Source organism: Solenopsis invicta, chromosome 1 (genome assembly GCF_016802725.1).
Source record: "Solenopsis invicta isolate M01_SB chromosome 1, UNIL_Sinv_3.0, whole genome shotgun sequence".
NCBI classification, from domain to species: Eukaryota; Metazoa; Arthropoda; class Insecta; order Hymenoptera; family Formicidae; genus Solenopsis; species Solenopsis invicta.
Window position 1 is genome coordinate 5,499,798 of NC_052664.1, and position 13,578 is coordinate 5,513,375.

The 13,578-nt window shown below is 33.8% G+C and overlaps 1 protein-coding gene across 2 annotated transcripts in view; it reads left to right on the forward strand.

Moving 5' to 3' along the window:
• The window catches only part of LOC113004390 (sodium channel protein Nach-like), a 100,555-nt gene that overhangs the window by 36,612 nt on the left and 50,365 nt on the right, over nt 1-13,578 (forward strand). For both annotated transcript variants that reach the window (XM_039446442.1, XM_039446444.1), the window contains exons 3-4: nt 6,498-6,561; nt 8,069-8,243. In XM_039446442.1, the coding sequence (XP_039302376.1) occupies nt 6,498-6,561; nt 8,069-8,243 (239 nt within the window). The remainder of the gene's footprint in view (nt 1-6,497; nt 6,562-8,068; nt 8,244-13,578) is intronic.

Here is a 13,578-nt window from a genome sequence, read left to right on the forward strand (position 1 = left end):
GAAGAAAACGAAAGTTGAAGACCTGTGCCATACGTTTCTAGGGCATTAAGCGATACAGAAAAGCGCTATATCTAAATTGAAAAAAAAGCCTTAGCATTAACATGAGCCTGCGAGAAATTTCACGAATTTATCTACGGAGTACGCTTCAAGATGGAAACGGATCATAAACCGTTCCTTTACTTCAAGCCAAGAATTTGGATGAACTAACAAGGAGTGGGCAAGAACTATAAAATATCAAATTAGATGAGTCATAGCTCATTTAAAAGGGGGGAACAAATATATTAAAAGTGTAAAAGGGTTAGCGTGAATGGACCTTACTTTTTAATAAAACTGCAATTAAAGTTTAACATTGTGACGTTGGTATTTTGAGTACTAGAATCTTGAAGCAGTATCCAAGAAAACGTCATGGCTGAGAAGGCTAGATACTAGCGTTACTAATTTCTCTAGCGTTACATTTTTCTGCGGCGGACCGGATTTGAATCTCTGCAGCATCTTTCTTTTGCTATTATATTTTACAATTACATTATCTTTATTATTTTTTAAATTATTAATAATGTAATTACATATAATAATAACATTAAGCAACTTTTTATTAATAAAAAATTAATAAAAATATTTAATAAAGTATTTATTATAATATAAAATTATTTATAAAGGTAAATAATAATTAGGCCTTAACGAGCAGATTTATTCTGAAAAATAATACACTTTGAGAGTTTCTACAATATCATATATTTATTCAATAATTTACTCGTAACTAAATTTACTATGGTCTTATAATTTATGATATTGTAGAAACTCTCAAAGTGTATTATTTTTCGGAATAAATCTACTCGTTAAAAGATTAAAAAATAAATACAAAGTTCCAGGCTCCTAACGAATAACAAATCAAATGAGACAAGAAGAGATTCAGAGCCGTGCAGGGTGTTGTGCGCTAATACAAAACAAATACCAAAGTAAATAAAGTAAACATTTCGACAATTTAATTACTAGTCATCTTCAGTACAATGTTTGAATCTATAACATTGAAACAATTAAATAGCAAATTGTATCAAAAACTTAGCGCAACATTAATCAATAAATTGAGATCTTATCGAATATATCTGTGATATCAGCTTACGAAAACGTACCACATTGAAACGTGCTTACAAAATGTGTCGAAAAGCGTCTTAGTTCGAGAGATATTCTCAAGAAACGAGCAAAAAGACATCGTTTTCGGAACATGAGTTTAGTAAACTTGCACAAAAAAAGAAAAAACAACAATACTCAATGCCAGTATGTAAAAAATAAATAAATACAGATAAAAATAATAATAACTATAATAAATTGAGAGCTGTACAAGTCAAGATAATAAAATTGTAAGAAGGAAAAAGCTAACGTAAAGTCAAAATATAACAACAAGAAATAATAAATTGAAAAATGTACAAGTCCAACAATAAAATTGTAAAATGGAATAGATAACATAAAAAGAATAATATAGATAACATCTATGAGTTCTGAAAACTATATCTTAAATGATGCTGATACGAATCACATAGTGTTGTAAAACGAATAATGCAGGTAAGAGAATTGTCGAAACAGAACGATATGAGTAGGAAAGGGAGAGGAAGGATCAGATGTTAAGGAAGAGAAATATAATCGAAAATAAGAAGATACGCGTCAGAAAGCAGTTTGATATCACTTTGTTTGTTGAGTCCTTTTTGTTGTCTCTTTATGTGTAACATTTCAGATATCGATCTTTTTTTAAAGGATGGTTCTTTATCTAAAATTTCTACATTGTTCCAATCAAAATCATGGTTATTTGCAATACGATGTTTTGTAATAACGGAAGAAGAACTAGATTTTTTGATATCCGATTTATGTACCGTGAGTCTTGTTTTTAGCTGACGTTTTGTCTGTTCCACATAAGAATACTCACAATCTCTACAATTAATTTTGTAGACTACATCATTGCACAATAATTGATCAATATGATCTTTTCCCGCAGTTATAAATTTATTAAGTTTAAAGAGAATTATTAAAGCTGAGTGCAGTCATACTTATTGGGGAAAGACAAAAATTTATCAGATACCGATTTGATATAAGAGATCTCGAAATACCTCTTCGCACCGCCGTCCGCCACATCAATATCATTTTTATAAAAAAGGTGTTTTAATCTAAAATGAATCACGGCAAAGATAAAATTTAAAGGATAATTATTGCCAAGTAAAATATTAATCATAAGAATAAAATTTTTTTGATGAAACTGTGGATGTGATAATGAAATTATTCTGTGCACTATACCAAAAACAATACCTTTTTTATGAAACAACAAGTAATGCGAAAAGAAATTGAGGTATCTTCCCGAAAAGGTGGGTTTACGATACTGATTGAAAATAATTATATTGTTGCGTTTTATCAATAACACATCAAGGAAACTGATTTTATCCTCTCTCTCCGTCTCTATTGTGAATTGTAGGCGGTCATGTACTGAATTGTAAAAGTTACGTTGCAGTCATACTTACATTGGCGCGCAATACCTTGCACGGCTCTGAAGCTCTTCTTGTCTCATTTGAATTGTCTACTTGTTAAGACCTAATTATTATTTACTTTTGTAAATAATTTTATTATAATAAATAATTAATTAAATTTTTTTATTAAATTTTTATTAATAAAAAATTGCTTAATTTTATTATTATATGTAAGTACATTATTATTAATTTAAAAAATAGTAAAGATAATGTAATTGTAAAATATAATAGCAAAAAACTTAAAAAAAAGTGATACTGCGCAGATTCGAACCCGGTCCGCTGCGGAGAAAAAAATGTAACGCTAGCATTTAGCCTTGTCACGACGCTTTCTTGGATACTACTGCTTAGAAAGATTCTTAAAATACAAACATTCCAATGTTAAACTTTAATTGCAATTTTTTTAAAAAGTAAGCCCCATTCGCGCTAACTCTTTTACACATTTAATATACTTGTTCCCCCCTTTCGAATGAACTATGACTTATCTCGTTTGGCATTTTACAGTTCTTGCTCACTCCTTGTAAGTTTTCGCCTTCAACGTATGAGAATGAGACTAATTCATTATGATTTTGATGTATAATATTTCATTCTCTAGGAAAAAACATAGCAGCAGCTGACTTTTTGAGTCGGTCACTAACACAAGTTAATTTCATTCAAGAATCAGATTTATCAAAAGTAAGATAATTTATCAAAGTAATACAATACTCTGGTATATCGGACTCCGCGGTAACAAAATTAGTGAAAGTTCTACAGATGAAAAGTGCTAAAAATTAAAAACATACATTAAAGAAGAACAAGAAGAAAATGGAGCCAAGTATTAAGCCATACTTCCAATATCAAGACAAGTTATCCATAAACAAAGGATTAATCATGTTTGGACCTAGGGTACTCGTGTCAACGGATCAGAGAAAAGAAGCTTTGGAAGCACTTTATTGCAATGGTCATCAAGGTATAATTAAATGTCAAGAACGTGTCAATTCCAGCATATGATGGCCAGGTATCACAAGAGATATTAAACAGAAGATTGAACAATGTCGTACGTGTGCCGAGTATAGGCCGAATTGTCCAGAACTCTTGTTACCTTCACAATTTCCTGATCGGCCATGGCAGATAATCGCGATGGACTTATTCAAATTTAAAGACTGTTGGTATTTCTTAATTGCAGATTATTTTTTGCGATATCCAGAACTTTATAAAGTACGGAACATGACTATTCAAGTAATCATACAATATCTAATTGACTGTTTTGTTAGACATGGCATCCATCAATAATTCACAGTGACAACAGATCACAGTTTAACCTGCGAATTTATAACTTTCAAGAAGAAATAATACTTTGATCATGTTACCTCATTTCCTCATTACCCAAAAAGCAACGGATTTATTGTATTGAAGTAAAGACGATGAAATTAGGTTTTGCAAAGACCGATGACGTGCATACATGTTTGGAATATCGTTCGACGCCGTTGAAATGTGGATTTACCCCAAGCAAACTTCTAATGGGACGAAAGATTCATTCATTAGCGTCGATTCATCCCAACAACTTAATGCCTATTTTAATCGATCGTGAGGAGCTATAACGTCAAGAAAATGCCTAAATACAACGTTAGAAGGCTAATCACGATGATAAACATTACGCAACAAAGTCAAACAAATTCGAAGTGGGAAATGAAGTCTGGATTAGAGACCTAAGAATATGGGGCGTCGTAAAAGAAAAATGTAAAGAACCGCGATCATTTGTGATAAACTGTAATAAAGGCAATTATCGCCGTACTCGATCACAACTGGTCAAGCTATCACTCTGTAAGAGCTCCGAACTGCAGGATGAAACTTACGACAGCGAGGGAGGAATCTGAAACTGGAACTGAAGCATACCTGAAATTACCAAATACTACAGGAGATGGAAAAACTCGTCGTGAGACACGCATTTGAAAGTCGCCTGATTTTTATCATTTAAACCCGAGATTTAATAAGAGTTCCCGGATAAATACAAAAATACGTAAATGAGCAGTTATTTAAAGAAAAGGGGATGTTGTGTAGGAATAGGCCTCACAAACATTACTAACATTTACACCTTAATTCTCGATATACATGGGGCGCGCATGAAGCGGTAGCGCCCGTAGTAATACACGGATACTTACGTTAGAGATATACACACGACGGGCAGATCCCGATAGCACACCATTACTCACAGCGGCCTAGAGTTTTTCCGTTGGTTGGGTTAGATAAGTCAAGATGATTGGTTGTTTGGCTATCGCATTGTGCGCTAACGGATTCCGTCCACACACGACACATACGACACGCATTCAGCTGCAATACTATTATAATATTAAACGTTTTGTAAAGATATAAAACGTGTAAGTACTTTTTGGCTATGCTCCAAACAGGTTTAGCTGTCAAACATTGAGCATTGAGCGATAGAGAAGAAATAGGCATAACTGAACACGGTTAACACACAATCCGATAGCTTGCATCCCAACAACACTTTGACATCATTCCCGATAGCCCACATTCCAATAGCACATATTTAATGTAATCGAATAATGTGAAATGCAAAATGGGGCATTATCCTAATAGCGCATAATGCATATATCCCGATAGCACACATCCCGATAGCGAATATCTTTTTAGCTCATATTTTGATATTGCACATCCCTTTAGCATACTCCACAGAGCTATACTATCGGGAAAATGCGCTTCTTCTCATTAGGAGTTCTATCTAGTCATGCGTGCTATCAGGAAAGAAACGTTCTTGTTCCTGTTAACATACATCTCCGTAGGATACGACTGTATGTGCTATCGGGAGCAAAACGCGTTTTTTCCTGTTAGCACACATAATTCTTTCTATTGAGATAGCTATTAACAAAAATAAGAACATTTTTTTCCCAATAACACATATTATTTAGTTTTAGTATAAGTACTAATAGGATGAAACGCATTTTTTTTCCCTATAACATATATAATTTGTGTTATTGGAATGTACCTTATCGACTTAATGCAGATTTATGTTGTATTATCAGGATAACACGTTTTTTAAGTTATACGCTGTCAAGATTTGCGTTAAGACATTATGTTAAATTTGATGTGTTATTAGGGTGTGGCTAGCACTGTAGGAGAATGAATTCTGCCATAGGGGAAAGAAAAGAGCGTCGTCTCAGAAATCGGTCCTAAATAAGGACTTTGTTATGAGTACTGTTCTAATATTGCTCTTAATAAAATTTTTATTTTTTGTTGTGCCCCGGCACGTCACTAAGGTATTTTCAAAATTGTTGTTGCGTCCAAAGAATAGGGACTTGAGGAAAGGCAGCTTGGTTGGTTAAAGTTGACAAACATACTGAGTTATCGAACATTATAATAGTATGCCTTTATTATCTTTCTTTTGTACACTTGTAATATATTCACTTGGTTTTCGGACGACCCGGTATATATGGGTTTTAACGCTTATCTCCTGGCTTACATTACCAGCTCGACGTGGAATACGTACGGCGAGTAACATATCGGTCAGCTGACGAATTGATTCTCTGTCGCTTCCCGTTTTTGTTGCTCTATTTATTCATAAATTCGTTAATTACTAATCCTGTGCTTGCAAAATGCAATTCCCACGCTTAGCAGAAATATAAATAGCAGAAGACGACTCAGCAATTGCTTGCTCAGAGTGATAATATTTCGATATCTTCGTATGTAGAAAATTCAAATCCCATTACGGATGTGCATAGCAATCAAAATCGCGTTTGATTTTGTGTTACTATGCAGATTGTTATGTGGTTGTATTAATTACAACATTTTTCTCAGTAATAATAATAAATTAAAAACAAATTTTTTAAACTTTATTAAAAGAATATATAAACGGATTCTAAAAATTGCAAGTATAATAGAAAGGGTTAATGATAAAATTATCCTTCATTTATTAAAAAATATTAATCTGTTTTCAAGATATTTGAGTTACACCCGTATCTGAATCGATTAAAAGCATAACTTTAATAATTTCAGGAATTGCCATTTGCTCCATTAACAGGATAAGTCAACAATCCGCAATTAATCTGGCGACCGATATGTAAGTGAAATTTATGTATTAAATAATAAAGCGCATTCACATTTATTAAATAAATGCATTCGCGTGCACATGAACAATGGTAAAGAGCTAATGCACACGTTTATTCATTTTGGATTTGTGAGATTCTGGTTTTGCCATTTTTATCAAACTACATCAATCACACAAACAATTAGGATTACTCGAAGAGTATTGTTGTCTAACGTGTATTATTCTGCGAATTTATTTTGCATATGTTAAAATATGATCACTGTATGTATTAGCATTGCAAAAACCTCCGTAAAAATCCCAATCGTCGGCTTAGTCTCATGATTTACTTATAGATAATATTAATAATAAATCTGTGATGCAAATATCTTATTGCAATGTTAGTAATGACAGTATTCATATGTTACGTATATTTATTAATTTATTCATTTCCTAATATGCTACTGCTAAATTGCATTTAAAGTCACTTTAGAAACTGTTAATTTTTTAAATCAGTTTTTAGTTTATCATATCATTAACTAATGATGAGCATTAATTATATTATTCAAAAGGTTAACATTACAACAATAAACAATTTATATATCCTATATAAGATAGATACTCGTATATTTAAATAAAATTATAGAAGTGTGATAAATAATACGTATCCAATTAAAAAATATGAATACGTGATTGAAGATGGATTTATTAACCATATTCCTATTAACTAGAGGATAGAGTTAGTTCACAGTTATACGATATAGCTCTGTTGATTGGTCTAACATATTAGATTCTATTTCGTTTTTCACACTTATGAGTCAACTGGGTATCTATATATATATATATATATATATATATATATATATATATATAGGGTGTTCCAAAAAAGTTGGGACACCTAAGTATCTCGGGAAATATAAGTTTTACAGAAAAATGTTTCAGACAAAAGTTGCACGGTTTCGAGGGGGACATAAGATAGTGTCATTAATTTGACATTGAATAATTGCTTGAAGGTCACGTAAAGAACACCTTCAATTTTTTAAATGGGATTGTGAACTTTTTATTACATATTCTAGTAACTTATCTTGAGACCTTTCCAAAACATTACAAGAAAGTTTATTTTTGTTAAGTAGTTTTCGAGTTGTGAGGCTTGAAATCTACGGTGTACTTTCAAGCGTCACAACTCGCAAAGTACTTAACAAAAATCAACTTTTTTGTAGTGTTTTGAAAAGGTCTTAAGATAAGCTACAAGAATATGTAATAAAAAGTTGGCACTCCCATTTAAAAAATTGAAGGTATCCACGTGACCTTCAAGCAACTATTCAAGGTCAAATTAATGACACCATCTTATGTCCCCCAAAACCAGGCAACTTTTATTTAAAACATTTTTCTGTAAAACTTATATTTCCTAAGATATTTAAATATCTCGACCGTTTTGGGACACCCTGTATGTTTGTGTGTGTATCTGTATGTGTATGTGTATAGGTATATGTATATGATACATTTTAATTAAAATATTTATAAATCTTTTCCTTAAAACTAGTTTTAACGCAAAAATCTCGAACCAATCAGTCGATGAAATTCGCAATTTGATCATGGATTTGGGCAGTCTTTATGCTTCCGTTTTCAAGATAAATGTAAATCGTAATGAGGAACTAGAGAAACTTTTAAACACTTACTACAATGGATCTTATGACGTTACCAATCTGATGAAAGATGTATGTATGCAAATTTAACGACAATGTTTCAAATATTATACACTAGAGATTTACTTATAAGTACTCTTTTATTAGTCAATTATTAGGTGCGCAACTAAGTTTCCGCTGTTTGTCAATAGATGGCTCTAGCAGTAAGTGCTGGTCGATTTAGACATCCAAAACGTCATGAACCAAGCTTAGACATATGGTAAACAAACCGCGTTGACACGTTAGTGATTTTGTTTTGGCGTCATATACTTTTGATTGTGTGAAAATGTCTGATTTTGTGCCAAATAATCGTTATTTGCGGGAAGTGTTGATTTTCTTATTTCATTAAAAAAAAAAACGGCGGCTGAAGCGCATCGAGAGCTTCAAAAAGTTTACAGAGATGCTGCTCTAAGTGAAACAACGTGCCGTGATTGGTTCCGTCTTCAAAGACGGTGATTTCGATGTTGACGATCGTCCGCGTGAAGAAAGGCCAAAAACATTCGAAGACGCTGAATTGGAGGCATTGCTCAATGAGGATCCGTGCCAAACGTAAGAACAGCTTGCTTCAGCATTAGAAGTTATCCGCCAAGCTATTTCCAAGCGATTGCATGCGTTGGGAATGATTTAAAAGCAAGAAACTTGGGTTCCTTACAATTTGAAGCCAAGAGACGTTGAGCGTCGTTTTTTCACCTGTGAACAACTGCTCCAGCAGCAAAAAAGAAAGAATTTTCTTCATCGCATCGTAACGGGTGATAAAAAATGGATTCATTACAGCAACCCAAAAAAAAAAGAAAGTCATAGGGACTGCCCGGTCATGCTTCTACGTCGGCTCGGCCGAATGTCCACGCTGCGAAGGTTACGCTGTGTATTTGGTGGAGCCAGGTCGGTGTTATTTATTATGAACTGTTGCAACCAAACGAAACCATCACTGGGGAACGATATTCAATTGATGTGACTGAGCTGAGCACTGCGCGAAAAACGGCCACAATACGAGCAGAAACACGACAAAGTGATTCTACTGCATGACAACGCTCGGCCTCATGTTGCCAAACCCGTTAAAACCTACGTGGAAACGCTCAAATGGGAAGTTCTACCCCACCCGCCATATTCCCCAGATATTGCGCCGTCCGATTATTACTTGTCCCGTTCGATGGCACGTGGTCTGGCTCATGATGTAAAAAACAAGGTGAAACAACGCGCATCGTCGGCGGCTCGATGCGCGGTAAGAGGCGTGGCTCAATGTGATGCGCCAATGAAATTTGGGTCCAAATATATCCGCGCAATTTAAATACGAAACAATCATATGTAGTCACACGTACTTAAAATGTAGAAGTTGTTAAAAAAAAAATATATAAAAATGTAAAAATACTTGAAATTTATTATCTTTAACACAAATCACTGTTGCAATAAACACTGTTGTTAAAAACATGAAATATAACAATTTAGCCAAACACATAAGCTCATTCTTATAACTTTCCAAATTTCTTCTAATCCAAGTTTAAAAAATTTGAAATCACAATTTTTATTAATGTACAAAGTCTCAACCTTACCTTCACGTTCGTCTTTTTTTAAGTAGCTTTGAATTTCTTCAATTCACCAATTATCTCAGATTCACGTATAAATACAAGTATACATACGTCCCAGTACCCGAGCCGTAGCCATATTGAATCTCAAAATTTGGACCCAGTTCTGATTGGTCTAGAGTATGGTCTACTGCGCATCTGGTTACTTGTTTCACCTTTCTTCTTACATCATGGTCTGTCTGATCAGCAGTTCTGCTCATATGAAGACATCAAAAAATGGCTTGATTCATGGATAGCCTCAAAAGACGAACACTTTTATTGTAACGGAATTCGAACTCTGCCAGAAAGATGGGCAAAAGTTGTAGCTAGCGATGGGCAATACTTTGAATGATTCATTTGTAACCATTTTTTCACAATAAAGTTGCATTTTCATAAAAAGAACAGCGAGAACTTAGTTGCGCACCTAATATAAATAAAAATATATCTTGTCTTAGATTTTTCTTACATTATAGAGGAGAATTGTCAATATTATTTCATTCTTAGAAATTACTCGAAGTAGTATTTATTTATAAAAATATGACATATTAAATAAAAAATTTTAAATTTGATTTACAGGCACCTCTATGACGTATATAGATACTCATTTTATATGAGTACCGCATAAATAAATAGTAATCATGGAAACTTATTTTCATTTACGTTTATTAGCCTGACAAAAAATTTGTCATATACTAGTATATTTATATACAGTTATATATCATTATATAGGGGAGAACGGGGCTATTTGTTAGACCTTTTTTTCTTTTGTGTCTCCTGAGTTCTATATTCATTAAAAAAAAGAAACATGAGACGGTTTGAAAGGTTGAATCTTCCCCTTCACAATGCCGGTATAGATAGAACATGGAAGTGTACTTGCTTTGAAGTACATATAAAAATGTTGACCAATGCCAAAAATTACGAATAGCTCCAAGCCCGGGGTAATTCGTAATTAGTCCGGGAATATCCCGAAATTTGTGTTTCAAGTTGAAAGACTGTAAAAAAGCTGTTGTTAAGATATTTTTTTATTTAAAAAAAGATATAGGTATACTACAAAAAACAAATGCAAACATACACGTTTGCATGTCTTTTTATGCCGCATCGGTGTGACAGATTTCCTAGCCTCACAAGTGTCAATCTTTAACGTTTTATAACTTTTTACCTGCTTAAGAACGTCGATTTTATATTCATATTCATGTTCTATGTACTGAAATACACAATATTATCAAGTTTGAACTAAATCAATGAAAAACTTTACCTCAATGCTTAACTCTGCGTAGCGCAGACGTTCGTAACACAGCTAAAGCGTTAGGGTTACCCAATTTAGGTTAGGCGCTGTAATCAGTATTAACGAATCGCCCCGATGCTCACTCACAATCAGTATTACGAATAGCCCCAACATCAACTGTGCGCATTATTGCGTTGATCGACAAAAATAGACATCACACAGCAAAAAGTAAACACAAAATGTTTCAAATACATTCAACTGGACACGATACATTCAAAGTTTTCAAAAAAAACCTTATTATCTTATTTAAATTTCGAAAAAATGATGACTATCAGAAATTACTTCGACTGTCGCAAAACACATTTTTCACTACTACGACATTAATATGACGCCGTTACCAACAAAACTTTGTTAGCAACATTGTTACATTAGGACGTGTTTACAGTGTTTAAAGTAAATTTTTAATATGTACCCATAAAAAGATATTTCCAATTATCGAATTACCCCGTCTAATGTATTTGCCCCGGTCTCCCCTATGTATAATTAGACACAATTATATATTAAATATGTCCATTTTTAAGTCTGGAGTTCTGAAACGATTTTTCTTTTCTTTTTCTCACGCCATCCAACAATATTTTTCAATAAAACATTTATGAACAACCGCGTTAATTTTTAATTTATTTACAAATCAATAAAACTTTTTCTTTAATAATATTATTACTAAATTACTAATTTTTGAATCGCGTATCAATAATTTAAATAATTAACTATTGTCTCAGACCCATTTGGTCAGAATATATTATAAAATTTTAAAAATTTAAAAAAATTTTCTTTACCAGCGTGACTGGCAAGCGACGCCCCTGCCTGCCGGCGTATGGCAGTCCCCTGTACCTCGCCCCGCGCTATCGCCTACAATCACAGACAGTCAAACACATAGAACAAGCATCAATTCAAAGCGGCAAAAAAATATTCATAAAATATTAGAGACACTCTTTTATATAATAACAAAATTAAACGCACTGATATAAAATTAGCCGCATTTTTTGCCGAGTATAATTTTGTTTTTAATACTGCGGATCACTTAATTCCTCTCTTGAAAGATATCTGAATTGAACCAGAAATTGGAGCAAATGTATCACTAGTTTGAGATAAATGTAAAAATATTATCATAAAACGCGAAATATTGGGAGTACAAATTAGTTCAGTTCGTTTTTTTGTAGTCAAAAATACATTAATTTCAGAACAAATTAAATGAACAGATTAATAAAAGTATTCTCCAACGCTGGCTGCTACTTTTTCCCATCTCTCAGGCAATTTTCAAACTTTATTTCGAAAAAATGTCTCGTCTTTTGAGGCGATCCAAGTTAGGAGGCCCATTTTCGATTTCTGCAAATTTTCAAGTCGGACACTCCAGGAGGGTGTGCTTCGCCGAATCCATCGGGGCGCCATAGTAGTGAAATACCGCAGTGGGCTTCCTCCGTATTTGGTGCAGGTACTTACCGAAGCACCCATGTCCCGTGAGCACCTGCATCAATCGGAAAGTAAGAAGGCTAAAACCGCCTCTCTGCCCACTCCCGTAAGACCGGACAAATAGCCCCGGCGACGCGTGCGCCTGACCTTGTACTCGCCGAGGGCAAGCGTTCTTCCCAGACTTCAATCTGGCGCTACAGGAGTCGTCGCACTTCCACATCTCTGTGCCTCCTACCCTGCGGCGGGCAATCCTCTCGTACTCTGGCGTGTATATGCCCGCCGCAAGATTTAGGAAAATGGAGAAATTATTCTATAAATTAGTCTTCTGTAATTTCTGGGTAGAAGCAAAGCTAAACAAACACTTTGAAGTAAAGTGTATTTATTATAATAAAAAATAATAAAATAAAATCCACAAAAAATACTACATGTAAAAATTTTTACCGTTTTGAATAAAAAGTTATAACTTCCGTAATTTTTCATATTTTTAATACAAATTTAAGAGTTGAATCTTAAAAGTATGTATTTTCATAAAATGAAATAAAAAAAAACGATTTTTTTTAAACCCTACAAAAGGTCCTACCCTCTTAAATCACGCGATTTTACTGTAATTTGAAATTTTTAGTTTAAAATGTAATAAGAGGTGAATCCGTTGGGTCGGAGATGACGTCCGTTCGAATGCCTTTTTGGGAGAGTAAAAATTCAGGAAGGTCATTTAGAAAGATTTGAAAGACACTGATTAGAGAGAAAGTGAGTCGAAGAGTGGCTTCAGCGTCTCATCTTCTTCGACGGAAAAGAAAGAGATGGAAATATTGGAAGTCGAAGAGTCGTATTTGCAAATTTTCCTTGACAACACGAAAAAGAAAGAGAGAAAGGAGACATCGAAGAGTTGCGTTTGCAAATCTTCTTTGACGGGGAAGGAGAGTGAGAGAGAAGGAAGACATCGAAGTGTCGCATTTGCGAATCTTCTTCGACGACAAGGATGGGAGAGAAAGATAAAGTAACGAGTGAGGCAGGAAACGTTAAAGAGTCGCGTTTTCAAATCTTCTTTGACGGCAAGGATGGGAAAGAGAGATAGAGTAACAAGTGAGGACTCATTATAGGATATGCTAGG